Source organism: Panthera pardus, unplaced genomic scaffold (assembly GCF_024362965.1).
Source record: "Panthera pardus isolate Hobbes unplaced genomic scaffold, ASM2436296v1 HiC_scaffold_24, whole genome shotgun sequence".
NCBI classification, from domain to species: Eukaryota; Metazoa; Chordata; class Mammalia; order Carnivora; family Felidae; genus Panthera; species Panthera pardus.
In genome coordinates, this window is record NW_026526810.1 from 135,806,653 (window position 1) to 135,820,096 (window position 13,444).

At 53.8% G+C, this 13,444-nt stretch overlaps 1 protein-coding gene across 1 annotated transcript; it reads right to left on the minus strand.

Moving 5' to 3' along the window:
* Positions 1 to 6,352: 6,352 nt before the first annotated feature.
* Positions 6,353 to 11,616, minus strand: HSP90AA1 (heat shock protein 90 alpha family class A member 1). The gene is given in 15 exon segments (XM_053889823.1): positions 6,353 to 7,536; positions 7,712 to 8,045; positions 8,403 to 8,671; positions 8,911 to 9,058; positions 9,169 to 9,359; positions 9,516 to 9,681; positions 9,889 to 10,203; positions 10,496 to 10,566; positions 10,569 to 10,616; positions 10,619 to 10,633; positions 10,995 to 11,222; positions 11,225 to 11,257; positions 11,260 to 11,359; positions 11,454 to 11,534; positions 11,536 to 11,616. Coding segments are annotated over 15 exon segments (2,190 nt in total). The 3' UTR covers positions 6,353 to 7,426.
* Positions 11,617 to 13,444: the final 1,828 nt, after the last annotated feature.

The window sequence follows — 13,444 nt, forward strand, 5'->3', positions numbered from 1 at the left end:
CTCACGAGCCGTGAGATCCTGACCTGAGCCGAAGTCGGATGCTTAACCGACTGAGCCACCCAGGCGCCCCGATTCAACTATTTTAAAAAGCAGGTAGCTGAGGGGTGCCTGGCTGGCTCAGTGAGAGAGCATGCAATCTTGACCTTGGAGTTGGAAGTTCGAGCCCCACATTGGGTGTAGAGATTACATTTATTTATTTATTTATTTATTTATTTAAACACATTTAAAAAAAAAAATCTAAGTTTATTTATTTATTTTGGGAGAGACAGAGACAGGTGGGGAGGGGGAGAGAGAGGGGAGAGAAAAATCCCAAGTAGGCCCTGCACGGTCACGTGGAGCCCAATGCGGGGCTCGAACTCGCCAACCGTGAGATCATGACCTGAGCCCAAACCCAAGAGTTGGATGCTTAACCAACTGAGCCACCCAGGCGCCCAAGATTACTTTGAAAATAAAAATAAAACCTTAAAAAAAAAACAGATAGCTGATTTATCCTTTCTTTCTTTCTTCACTCTGATTTGTTAGTTATTTTTAAACCTGGAATTAAAAACAAAACACACACGGTGTTGCTTTTTGGACTACATTTCAAGCCCTAGAGCGTCACTGGTCAAGTGTTGAAGCCTTAAAGAACTTCCGTAAGAAGCTAACGTATGTTCCGAGCAGACAGATACACTTGGCAGACAATACGCTCAGCTTTGCTGGCTTTGCAATAACATCATGGAATCTTTGTTCAGAGTTTGACGGTGCTATTAATATACCATGACTCACTAAGAGCTCTGCCTCCTGGAATGTTCCTCCCGGGGAGGTGAAGCCATGTTCCTTCCTATAGAAGAATAATCTGTAATCACACTTTCAAAGGTTTGAGTAGATCTTGAAGGCTTGGAAAAGGGAACAAAAAGCCTCCTAAGTTGTGCAGAATTAGTTAAACAAATTGCCATCGACACAGAAAGGGGGAAATAGCCGTTAGATCAACCGGTTATTCATTCACTCCGCAAGTATGTATCAGGTGCGCCAGGCTGGCGGCGGGCACACAGGGCCCGTGCCTTCCTTCGTGGGTAGATGGGGCCGTGGAAAGGCGAGACCATCAACGAAGCCTTGAGGGACACTGGGGACAAACGCCGGAGAGAAAGGGAGAGCGTGGCGGGGGCTTTTGTGAAGGAGGCCACCTGCCTGGTGCAGAGGGGCACGAAGACCGTCCTGGGTGAAGGGGCGCGTGGAGGCCTCTAGAGGGGGCAGCCGGCAGTTTTGAGTTGCTGACCGCTGTTCCGGGGACAGTCCTACCAGGGGAGGCCAGAGGCCTGTGTCCCAGCCTCCCTTGCCCCTGGGACAAGCCGCGTAACGAGCCTCAGCCAGTCACACGCTTTGAATGGGCTCTTTGACCGGAGTGGCCGGGGTGGGAAGAAGCCGGGGTCTGTCGACAGTGTGTGTTAAAAAAAATTTGCCATTTTGACCATTAAAAAAAAAATGTTTTTAATGTTTATTTGAGACAGAGAGAGACAGAGCGAGACAGAGCATGAACGAGGGAGGAGCAGACAGAGAAGCAGGCTCCAGGCTCTGAGCCGTCAGCACAGAACCCGACGCGGGGCTTGAACCCTCGAACCACGAGATCATGACCTGCGCTGAAGTCAAGAGCTGGAAGTTTAACCAAGTAAGTCACCCAGGCGACCCCAAAATGACAGCTTTATTGAGATCCAATTCACATACTGTACAATTCATCCATTTGAAGCGTGTACTTCAGGCTCACCTGGGTGGCTTGGTCAGTTGAGCGTCCAACTTCAGCTCAGGCCATGATCTCACGGTTTGTGAATTCGAGCCCCGCGTCAGACTCTCTGCTGTCACTTCAGAGCATGCTTCGGATCCTCTGTCCCCAACTCCTCCCCAGTTCGTGCTCTCTCTCTCTCTCTCTCTCAAAAATAAACATTAAAAAAAAAAGCGTGCTTCAGTGATTTTTGAGTATAATCAGTTATTCAACCGTCACTGTAATCAATTAAAATTTTTTTTTAATTTTTTTTTAACGTTTTTAAAAATTTTTTTTTTGAGACAGAGAGAGACAGAGCATGAACAGGGGAGGGTCAGCGAGAGGGAGACACAGAATCTGAAACAGGCTCCAGGCTCTGAGCTGTCAGCACAGAGCCCGACGCGGGGCTCGAACTCACGGACCGCAAGATCATGACCTGAGCCGAAGTCGGCCGCCCAACCGACTGAGCCACCCAGGCGCCCCCAATTAAAATTTTTTTTAACGTGTATTTATTATTGAGAGACAGACACAGAGCGTGAGCAGGGGAGGGGCAGAGAGAGGGGGAGACACAGAATCGGAAGCGGGCTCCAGGCTCCGAGCTGTCAGCACAGAGCCCAACGCAGGGCTCGAACCCACGAATTGCGAGATCATGACCTGAACCGAAGTCGTCACCCAACCAACTGAGCCACCCAGGTGCCCCACTGTAATCAATTTTAGAACACTTGGAGTGCCTCAGAAAGAAACTCTATAGTCCTCAGCAGTCATCCTCAACCGCCCTCCCCTGCAGCCCCAGCCCATGCACCCATGCTCCTTCTTTCTGCCCCCATGCATTTGCCTGTTCTGGAAATTTCGTGTAAGTGGGATCCTACAATAAACATGGGCCTTTTGTGACTGGCTTCTTTCACTCAGCATGTTGTCAGCTTCCATCCATGTTGTGGTATGGATCAGCACTTCATACGTCCCTTTTTACGACAATAATCCAATATCTGGGATGATTTTCCGTTGTATGGGTCACACTTGGTTTATCTATTCCTGTGTCGACGGACATTTAGTTTGTTTCCACCTTTTAGCTGTTCTAAGGCTACGAAAACGTGCGTGGACATTTTTGTGAACATTTCCATTTCTCCTGGGTGGACACCCAGCGGGGAATTGTTGGATCCAACGGCAAGTCTCTGTTTAACTTCTCAAGGAAACTGCCAGACTGTTTTCCAGAGCAGCGCCGTTTCACATTCCCAGCGGCGGTGCAGGAAGGCCCCGATTTCTCCACATCGTCACCAACACTTGTTACTCTCTCTTTCTCTGCTTGTGCACGTGTTTAAGAAACCCCAAAAGCCGGGGCGCCTGGGTGGCTCAGTCAGCTAGGCATCCAACTCGATTTCAGCTCAGGTCACGATCTCACGATCGGTGGGACTGAGCCCCTCGTCGGGCTCTGCGCTGACGGCATGGAGCCTGCTTGGGATTCTCTCTCCCTGTCTCTGCCCCTCCCCTGCTCATGCTCGTTCTCTCTCTCAAAATAAATAAACATGAAAAAAAAAAAAAGGAAATCCCAGTATAAAAAGAAAAAATAGAAGAAATTGGAAACTGAGTGTGTGTGTGTAAACTGAAGTGCTCTGGCTGGTTTATTAGCAAACACTTGACTGCCACACGCTGTCATGCGTATTTGGGGCAGATAGTGAACAAAACAGAGAAAGGTCTCTAATTCAAACTCAGGACAGCTTGAGCTGGCTCTCGCTGAACCGCCATCTTTGGAGGACTTGCCTCCCTGTCCTCGGTCCTCAGAGATGACCGACTGGCAGTCGGCGTGCTCTCACTCTCGTGCTGTCCCCCCAGGTGGCCCTGCGCGCCTGCCCCCTGGCACCTCTTCCCCTGCGGGTGGGACGGGGTGGGCTTGCATGGAGTAAGGGGCCACTGGGATGAAGAGCAGGCAACCACAAGGAACAAGATGGCGTAACTGCCTTACCACTTCCTGGTATTCAGGCCATTCTTCCAGGGGTGGGCCCAGGCCCCGCTATTTTGAAGAGGCCGCCCACGGGCTACTGCCTTCCCACCAGGTCAGTTGTCAGCCAGAGTCTCCGTCTGATCCCGGTCTGAGGCCGTGGCTAATGGCTGGCGTCCAAGGCGCTCAGTCACTCACTTTTTCACCCTCCAGCTTCCTCGTCTCTAGGACCGTGTGTGAGTCCCTTCCCCAGACCGAGTGTCCAGCTTTATGTCAGCAGTGACCCCCTTCTAGGAGCTTCTGCAGGACCTCTCCCACCACAGAGTCCCTCCTTGCTGTGCTGGTACCTCAGCTGGAGACGCCGTGGCCTTCATGGTGGCCGCCATAGGTCAGCTGGCCTTCCGTAAGGACGCCGTTTTCGTGTGTGGCCCACCGAGCCATGCTGGGCTAGTTCTTGGTGGGGACTCAATACAAACTTGATGAATGTGTGCCTGCTAGGAATTCCTAACAACTGAGAAGACCGAGAGAGGATGAGGGCAAAGCAGTGGAAGAAAACTTCCCGGAGGGCATGAGGCTTCGGTCAGGCTGGGGCTCGATTACAGCCCCCAGCAGCGTGGGGTAGAAGGGAGCCTGAGCGAGGCGACCTCGTAGGACTGGCAGGAAAGGCCCCGAGAGTCCTTGCCAGTACAAGCCGTGTCACTGAGCACTTGTTCACCAGGCACCTGTTGAGCCCACTACCTAGAAAGTACCAGGGATTTCTTTCAGGCAGTTTTTTCTTTTTTTAAATGTGTATTTACTTTTGAGAGACAGAACGTGAGCTGGAGAGGGGCAGAGAGAGAGGGCGACAGATTCCAAAGCAGGTTTTAGGCTCTGAGCTGTCAGCACAGAGCTCCACGCAGGGCTCGAGCCCACCAACCGTGATAACATGACCTGAGCCGAAGTCAGAAGCTTAACCTACTGAGCCACCCAGGCGCCCCCAGGCATTATTATTTCTAATTTACAAATGAGTTCAGAGGTGTGGGAGGCCCAGTGACTTGCTTAAGGTCACTTTTGAACACCATGAGACTGCCTTCCATACTTGTTTTCATTTGCTATTTAAATAAAACACACCGTTGAAATTCACCCATTTTCAACTCAATGGATTAAAAAAAATTTTTTTTTAAGTTTATTTTTGAGAGAGAGACAGAGCACAAGCAGGGGAGGGACAGAGAGGGAGACACAGAATCTGAAGCAGACTCCAGGCTCTGAGCTGTCAGCACAGAGCCCAACACGGGGCTCAAACCCACGGACTGTGAGATCATGACCCGAGGGGAAGTTGGATGCTTAACTGAGCCACCCAGGGGCCCCTCAGATCGGTGGATTTTAATATAGTCATGCAGTCATCACCTCATCAGGTTTCTGGACTTCCAGCGCTCCCCCAAAGTCCCCTCTTGTCCCTCTGTAGTCAACCCCCACCAGGACTTCTGGCCCTAGGCACCCTGCTGACCCACCTCCTGCCTTTTCTAGAACTTTGTGAAAAAGAAACCAGACCATGTAGTTTTGTCTGGCTTCTGTCACGTAGAACACTTCTAGCAAGGCACCCCATCTTACTATTTTCCAACACCGAACGTTCCCTCTCTCCGCTCCGCAGTGTTTGGTGGGCAAGTCTTGCAAAACCTTTGTAAAATTTGTTTAGCTTGTTACTGTGTCTTTCAAGAGTTAACAACGGCTTGATGCTGAGTTCAACGGATCTTTGCGTGATCTCCTGTCTTAGGGTTTTGCTAAATTCACGTACGGTTCCAGTTCCGTTCTTGTAGCGTCCTTGCTGGTTGTGCATCAGACAACCACATAACCTGGGAAAAGCCTTCACCTTTCCTCAGATGGGACCAGTTCCGGAAGGTGTGAAGCAAGACTGGATTTTGAGGCCACCTCTGCATCTCCCCCGCCGCGTGGAGCACCCATCTTCCCGGGGGGGGGGGGGGGCGGCACACGGCGTCACTGGGTGGTGGTTCTAGACACAGCACACACCTGCCTTGAGCGCTTTCTCAGTGACCCAGGGAGGAGGCGTTCAGTTGGATCACTTACACGCAGGTTCTCCGTTTGTGGATTCCCTCAAACACCTCTTCCTGCAGGCTTCAGCTTTCTTACCAGACTAGGGAGAAACTTGCCCTTCAAGGCCTCCTACAGGCCACTTCCACGCCCTCCTAACTGGGAACATCTTCCACTAAATGCAGAACAGCCAAACAACTTTGGGCTTTGGGGATCAACCTGGACTCAGATACTGACCCCCCCACGTAAGCAACTCCCGTTTGCGGGAGGAGAGGAAGCTCTACCTCGGGGGCTTTTAAGGATCAAACGTGACTTGCGTTCACCTGGCACTTAGCAGCCGTCCTTCCACCACCCCGAGTTCTCTCCCAGCCCATCCCCCTAGATTCTACGTCACGGTCTGCAGGGGATCTTTGCCTCCAAATCCCGTGTGGACCCACTACTACCCAGGTGCCGAAGGCTGATTTAGTCCCTGCTGCTCCCAGCGGGGAGCCCCACCGACCCGGCCGGTTCTCCCCACCCCGCCTGCAGCTGCTCCCAGGGGTCAGAGACCACCCTCCACGCATCTCGCCAGAGGCTCAGTGAAGAGCCAGAGAATAAGCGGATTTCAGATGGGATGGAATTAGAGTTGCTAAAGAACGCGGGAGACACAAGGCTGAGGTATTAAGGAGCTATATTTAGGGCATAAGGCAGGTCTTACAAACACTACAGAAAAGCCGTTTGGACGTAAAAACCCAAGGAGAAAGGAGTCATTAGGAAATGTAACATAGGACACAGAACGCATGTTATGTGATGGTCCCTTCTCTTCCGTGTGGTTCCAGAATACGCTCCTGACCCCAGAGCCGCCACCTGAGCGCGCACTGGGAAGGTCACAGACGACTTCAGGCCGGCAACGTCAACCACCGCCCTCCGTCTCCCAGCAGGCAGCACGTGCGCACCCCAATTTTTACAACCCGGGGCCACCCTGTATTTTGGAACCCCACTTCCCCACACAAAACATTTTCGCAGAGCTTTTTTTTAAATGTTTGTATTTGTTACAACCTTTTAAAGCAGAATGTGTCTCGAGCACTACATTTCCACTCACGAAACTTGCGGAGTTATTTCCCCAACAGCTTCACAACGCGCCTAAGCAGCCTTCGAATTTCGCTACTCTAAACAACGCTCTTCTCTTTGGAAAACAAGCCCTATAGTTACTCCCATCAAGTTGGTTCGGTTTAACACACTAGTTTCTAGAGGCCTGGTACATGCAGCACATAACTACAGGGGACAGAAGATTTAAAAAGTAAATCCTAGAAGGTGAAAGTTGTTTCAACCGAGATTTCTCTTTCAAACACCAAGGTATAGCTCAGAACACTTCAGTGACAGACGAGTTTGGTCTTACTGGGGAATCCACTTGTCGCGAACACTTCAGACCGCGCGGTTCACGGGAGGTTACGTACACCTTGCGACAAACGTTACCTTGTCCTGGAAGAGCAGCCAGCGTGGCACTAAAAAAACAAAACATAACCCAAAAAAACAAACAAAACAACTAGCCGGGCTTTAGTTTCTACGCATCACAGTATCACACTCGAACAGAAAGAAATCTTATCTTCCCCGTAAGTAGCTCTCGTCATGCCTTACAGATTTTTAAAACGTTAACAAAAATAAAGAAAAACATCCTTGAAAATAGATCGTTGGAGGGAACGGGATAAAGCATCGAGTACATATACAAGGAATCCTCGGGGCGGCGCTCAGTCGACTTCTTCCATGCGCGACGTGTCATCGTCGCCTTCCAGGGGTGGCATCTCCTCGGTCACCGCAGCACTGCTGTCGTCAGCGGTGGGGTCATCTTCGTCGATACCTTTTCGGAAAGGAAACCCTCAGGTTACACGGTCCTGAACCAGCGCCTGGCGTCAGCCCGGCACCGCTCTCGGGGGGGGGGGGGGGGGGGGGGGGGGGCGGCTCTTGCGAGCAGATGACCTCTTCGTCAGGGGACCCTAAGGGGTTTCTCACACAGGGTGCCTGGCGAAGCTTACCCAGACCAAGTTTGATCATCCTGTAGATCCGGTTAGCGTGTGTCTGTGGGTCTTCCAGACTGAAGCCAGAGGACAGGAGCGCGGTTTCGTAGAGCAGGATGACCAGGTCTTTCACGGACTTGTCGTTCTTGTCCGCCTCCGCCTTCTGCCGCAAGGTCTCGATGATGGAGTGGTCGGGGTTGATCTCCAGGTGCTTCTTCGCTGCCATGTAGCCCATGGTGGAGTTGTCCCTTAGGGCCTGGGCCTTCATGATCCTCTCCATGTTCGCCGTCCAGCCGTACGTGCTCGTGACAATGCAGCACGGGGAGGTCACCAGTCGGTTTGACACAACCACCTGCAATGAAAACGCAAAGTGAGGACTGGGTCTAGAAAAGTCCCTCTACCACAGCTTTATCGTAAAACGGAGGGACTCCCGCTACCGTATTCACAAAATGCGAAATGCCACATACAGACCCACGTACCCACAACCCTCTCCCTGCACATCCTGACACCTTTTAGCTCCTTCAAGATGGTAGAGGGCCTTCCTGCTCATTTAGCGGGCCTAATTTTCTGCTTGTGTCATACTGTAAAAGCCGAGAGAACTTGGGAGAAAGGGGCTGTATGTTCGGACAACCTGAAAGACACCTACGGGCCTTTCAAGATCACGCCCACAATTAGGAAACCCAAGTGGAAGGAAACCACGTTCACCCACCTTTTCCACTTTTTTCTCCAAGATGTCCTTCATGATCTTGCACAGGTTTTCAAACTTTGTCTTCTTCTCCTCCTGTTTCTTTTTCTCTTCTTCATCTTCTGGAAGTTCCAAGCCCTCTTTGGTGACGGACACTAAAGTCTTCCCCTCAAATTCCTTCAGCTGTTGGACACAGTACTCATCGATCGGCTCGATCATATAGATCACCTCCAGACCGTGCTTCCGAAGACGCTCCACAAAGGCCGAGTTCGCCACCTGGTCCTTGGTCTCCCCTGGGGCATCAGTAGAAAGTTACACCTTCGCTTAACAGGAAGCGGTGTCGCTTCCTCCGGACTTTTCCCAGTCTCGTCAGCTCGAACCACAGATGCGCCCACAGACGTGGCGCACGTGGTCTGGCCGCGGTTAGTACCCAGGGGTTGACACGGGGCCCCACGTGCCTAGGGAACACACCCACGGTCGCCAGGCGGTGCCGTGCCCGGAACGAGGCCACGACGGCACGCCGCCCGCTCACCTGTGATGTAGTAGATGTGTTTCTGGTTGTCCTTCATCCTGGTGCAATAGTCCTTGAGAGACACCATCTCGTCACCAGAGGCAGACGTGTAGTAGCGCAGCAGCTCCGACAGCTTCTTCCGGTTCTGGGAGTCCTCGTGGATTCCGAGCTGCAAGACAACGCTCGCGTCAAGTCTCCTCCGCCTCAAAAAAAAAGTCACCGAGAACCAGAGAGGCCGGTTTGATCACGGCTGGGAAGGACCGGGCTCTTTCCGCGAACCTTAATGTTCTTCGAGAACTGCTCGTAAAACTTCTTGTAGTTCTCTTTGTCCTCGGCCAGTTCGGTGAAGAGTTCTAAGCACTTTTTGACCAAGTTCTTGCGGATAACTTTTAAGATCTTGCTCTGCTGCAACATCTCCCGGGAAATGTTCAGGGGAAGGTCCTCGGAGTCCACCACGCCTCTAATGAAATCTGGGAAAAAACAAAGTCGTCGCCGGGACAAAAATCAACAAAGTCCTACACCCCAAAAACCGAAGGGGACTTCCTGCCCCACGGGCCCGAACCAACGCCCCGGAGCGGAGAGGCCCCCGCGCTCAGACTCCGCACCCGATCGTCCCCGGCACTCACTCAGGTATTCCGGGATCAGCTCCTCGCAGTTATCCATGATGAAAACTCTGCGCACATACAGCTTGATGTTGTTCTTTTTCTTCCTGTTTTCAAACAGGTCAAAGGGAGCACGTCTTGGGACGAAAAGCAGGGCTCTGAATTCCAGCTGTCCTTCGACCGAAAAATGCTGTAATAAAACACACGCCAAACCATCAAGCGATGACGCAAGCGACTCTGACTGCAACTAGGACTCTCGCGGCGCCAGAACCGAAAGCAATTCCAGGGAGAGGTCAAGGGCCGGGATGGCCAAGTGCTCAGCCACGACCCTCGATTTGACAAGCTCCGACAAGCCACCTGCAGAAGCAGACCAGCTCCGAAGCACTTGGACACTCACCTTCACTGCCAAGTGATCCTCCCAGTCGTTGGTCAAGCTCTTGTAAAATTCTCCGTACTCTTCGTTAGTAATGTCGTCAGGGTTTCTGGTCCAAATAGGTTTGGTCTTGTTCAGTTCTTCTTGATCGATGTACTTCTCCTTGATCTTCTTCTTCTTCTTCTTGTCTCCGTCCTTCTTTTCTTCCTCCTCCTCGTCGGAACCAACATCTTCTATTTCAGGCTTGTCATCGGACTCCTTCTCTTCCTTTTCTTTTTCTTCCTCTTTCTCTTCCTTTTCTTCAGCCTCATCATCACTGACCTCTTTATCCCGCTCCTTCTCCACCTTCAAAAGAACACGGGAGATCACGTCACCTTTTGCATCTGGAACTAAACGGAGCGTACGCGCTTATAACCAAAGCCCAAATTAATCAGCCACACTCAAAGGTTTGGTTAAATAACCAGAAAACCACTCAGTACCGTTAAACGCGTCTACCTAAACAATCCTGGGTACCTTGATAGTACAACAGAACTTCAGACTAGCCGGGGGTCAACACAAGTTGGATTTTTCCCTCAGTAGTAGATTCAAGAACCACCTTAGTTTGTTAACTTTACATAAAAAACAAGGACACTCACAACAAGAGAGTGATAGGATAGCCGATAAACTGGGAGTGTTTCTTCACAATCTCCTTTATTCTTCTTCCTCCAGGTATTCCGTTTGGTCTTCTTTCAGATGCAAGATAACCTTTGTTCTCGACCCATAGGTTCACCTGTAAAGGAAGGAAAAAAGTGGACTCCACCTCAATCTGAATGGGCAAACCAAAGTGTTGGGGGGGGGCGGGGAATCACAATTCAGCTCCCAATGCCATCCCCACCAACAGCTTCTGAGCACGTTTAGGAAAGGGGTTAACACTGCTATGGATGAAAAGCGTCCCATGGGAGTTTAACTGCCTTGCCCCAGCGACATCAGTAACCAGATCCCTACCATCACACCATCATGTGCTTACCAGGCATGTTCCCAAAGAAGCCAACGAATTTTTTACCAATTCCACGGCATCTTCAGGGGCCCCCTTCCTACAGCACCCGACCCTCCCCCGCGTGACCATGTAAATCGTTCCCCCAGGTGCCTACCTGTATCAGTCCTGACTGTGAACGACCCTCCTGCAGAAGACTCCCAGGCGTACTGCTCATCATCGTTATGCTTGGTGATCACCGTCACTTTCTCGGCAACCAAATAGGCAGAATAGAACCCGACACCAAACTGGCCGATCATAGAAATATCTGCGCCAGCCTGCAAAGCTTCCATGAACGCTTTGGTCCCAGACTTGGCGATTGTACCGAGATTATTGATCAAATCGCCTTGGTCATGCCAATCCCGGTATCCACGATAGTGAGGTTCGATCTTGCTTGTTTGGAATGAGATTAATGTGCAGCTCTTTCCCGGAATCTAGCTTGCTGGGATCAGTCAAGCTCTCGTATCTGATTTTGTCCAGGGCCTATCGGAGAAACACATGCCGGTGAGCACAGAGCTCCCGGAGGGTGGGACGCAACACACGGGACCGCGACCCCGTTCCGCAAGCCGACACTCACATCAGACGAGTTGGAAATCAGCTCGCGCAGGAAAATCTCTTTATTCGAGTAGAAAGTGTTGATGATCAGGGACATCAACTGGGGCGATCTCCGCCTGGAAGGCGAACGTCTCCACCTCCTCCTCCTCCATCGGCTGGTCTTGGGTCTGGGTTTCCTCGGGCATCTGCAGAGGCCGCGGGGCCGGTTACGCGGCGCCACAGGCCTCCCGGAGGCCGGCCCGCCGACAAAGGATGACCTCATTTCCAGCTGCGACGCCGAGGCCCGCGCGCACGCCGCCAACGGGCGCCGCAGGCCCGCGGGGACCCCCGCCCGGAGCCGGAGCCCCGGGGCCGCGGCCGGGCGGGGGTCCCCGCGGCGCGCCCTCCCCCACCGCCCCTCCGGGCCCCCATACGCGGGCGGGGGTCGAGGACGCGGCAGGCCAGAGGCCTCCGCCGCCCAGAGCAGTGCCGCGCCGCCCCGCGGGGCCCGGGGACCCCCCCGGGAGCCGCCTCCGCGCCCGCCGCCCCCCCCCCACAGGCACCCCCCAGTCGCCCCCTCACCTCGGCTAAAGGACCACACGGGCCTCCGCGACGCAGCACCAGGACGCAGAAGAGCAACTGGCGCGCCGCCCCCGCGCTCCCTTTTTAATAGACGCGGGCCCGCCCGGCGCGCGGCGCCTTTTCCAGAAGCCTCCCGAACCTTCCGGAAGAACCCTCCCCAACCGCCGCCGCGCCGCGCGCCTGCGCCTGCGCCCTGGCCACGGCCCCCGCCCCTCCCCCGGGCGCGCGCGGGCCCGCCCCGAGCGCTCCACCCCCAACGGCCGCCGCGCGCGTCCCGCGCCCGTCTCCGTGCGCTCTGCGCAGCCCGGAATTCTCGCGAAGGTCTGGCGCCTTCCGGGACTACCGCCCCCAGCCCTGCCTCCCGCCGGCGCCCCTGCCCCCTCTACCCCGGGCGTGCGCCGCGAGCTCGGCGCGCGCGGGCGCTAGTGGCGCCACCCAGGCTCGGGACCGGGTATCCGCAGCCGTTGCCTCTCTGAAGTCTGTAGAAGTAATTTGCCCTTCTTAGACGGTGTCCCCAGGCCGGTGTAGGCTTCGGACCCTCGGCGCCAGCCACCAGGGGCCCCGGGCCAGTTCTAGGGCTCTGAGGCCGGGGTCAGGGTCTCGGGGATGAGAGGAGTCCGGGCCCACAGGTATACGCCTGGGGCAGTGATCAGAGGCTCGGGGCTGGGGCTACGGCTGAGGGTTCGGGAGTCCCATGCCACGTCTCTAAGGCCGGGCAGCGACTATGGGTTCACGGTCCTGGAAGTGGGGCAACAGGTGCCCGCCAGAGCCTCGTGGTGCCGGCCCCCCCCCCCGCCCACAGCCTGGTTAAGGGGTGCCAAGGCGCTGGGCCCTGACAGGTGTGAGGTGTGACCGGGGCATGTGCGTGGGGGTGGCCAGGCCGACCCCCGTTTCTGCCCTGAAGCAAGGGAGCCTCCAGCGACGCGGGGGTCTGTTTGGACCCGGGGAGCCCCTGGAGCCTGGTCGGACTCCAGGGACCCGGTTCTGGCCGTGGGACGAGGAGCGAGGAACACCGGCAGGTGACAGGGTCATCCCCTGCCTCTCCCCCATTGCCCTGAACCTCCAAACGCAGGCCGCGGCTGGGGTCGGGGGCTGGTCCTTTCCTTACGCGTTGCACAGGGGGGAAATGCTGAGATGGACCCTTAGGCCCTGGATTCTCCAAACCATGAGGACTTTGGGACTTTCTGCCTTTTTTTTTTTTTCTTTTCCTTTAGTTTTGAGTAGAATGTAGCGATTCTTCACTTATAATATCCAGGGCTCATCACAAGTGCCCTCCTCAATCCCCATCACCTCTACTTGCTTTTGGTTTGCCTGAAACGGTGTCCTTCACACTAGTCTGGAGTTTCCGGATCGGTGAACGAATGCGTGCTCGCCCAGTACACCCACCAGAATTTTGTAAGCCCTTTATTGCCGTTTTACGTAACTTGAGGTATCCATATGAAGTATCTAGCT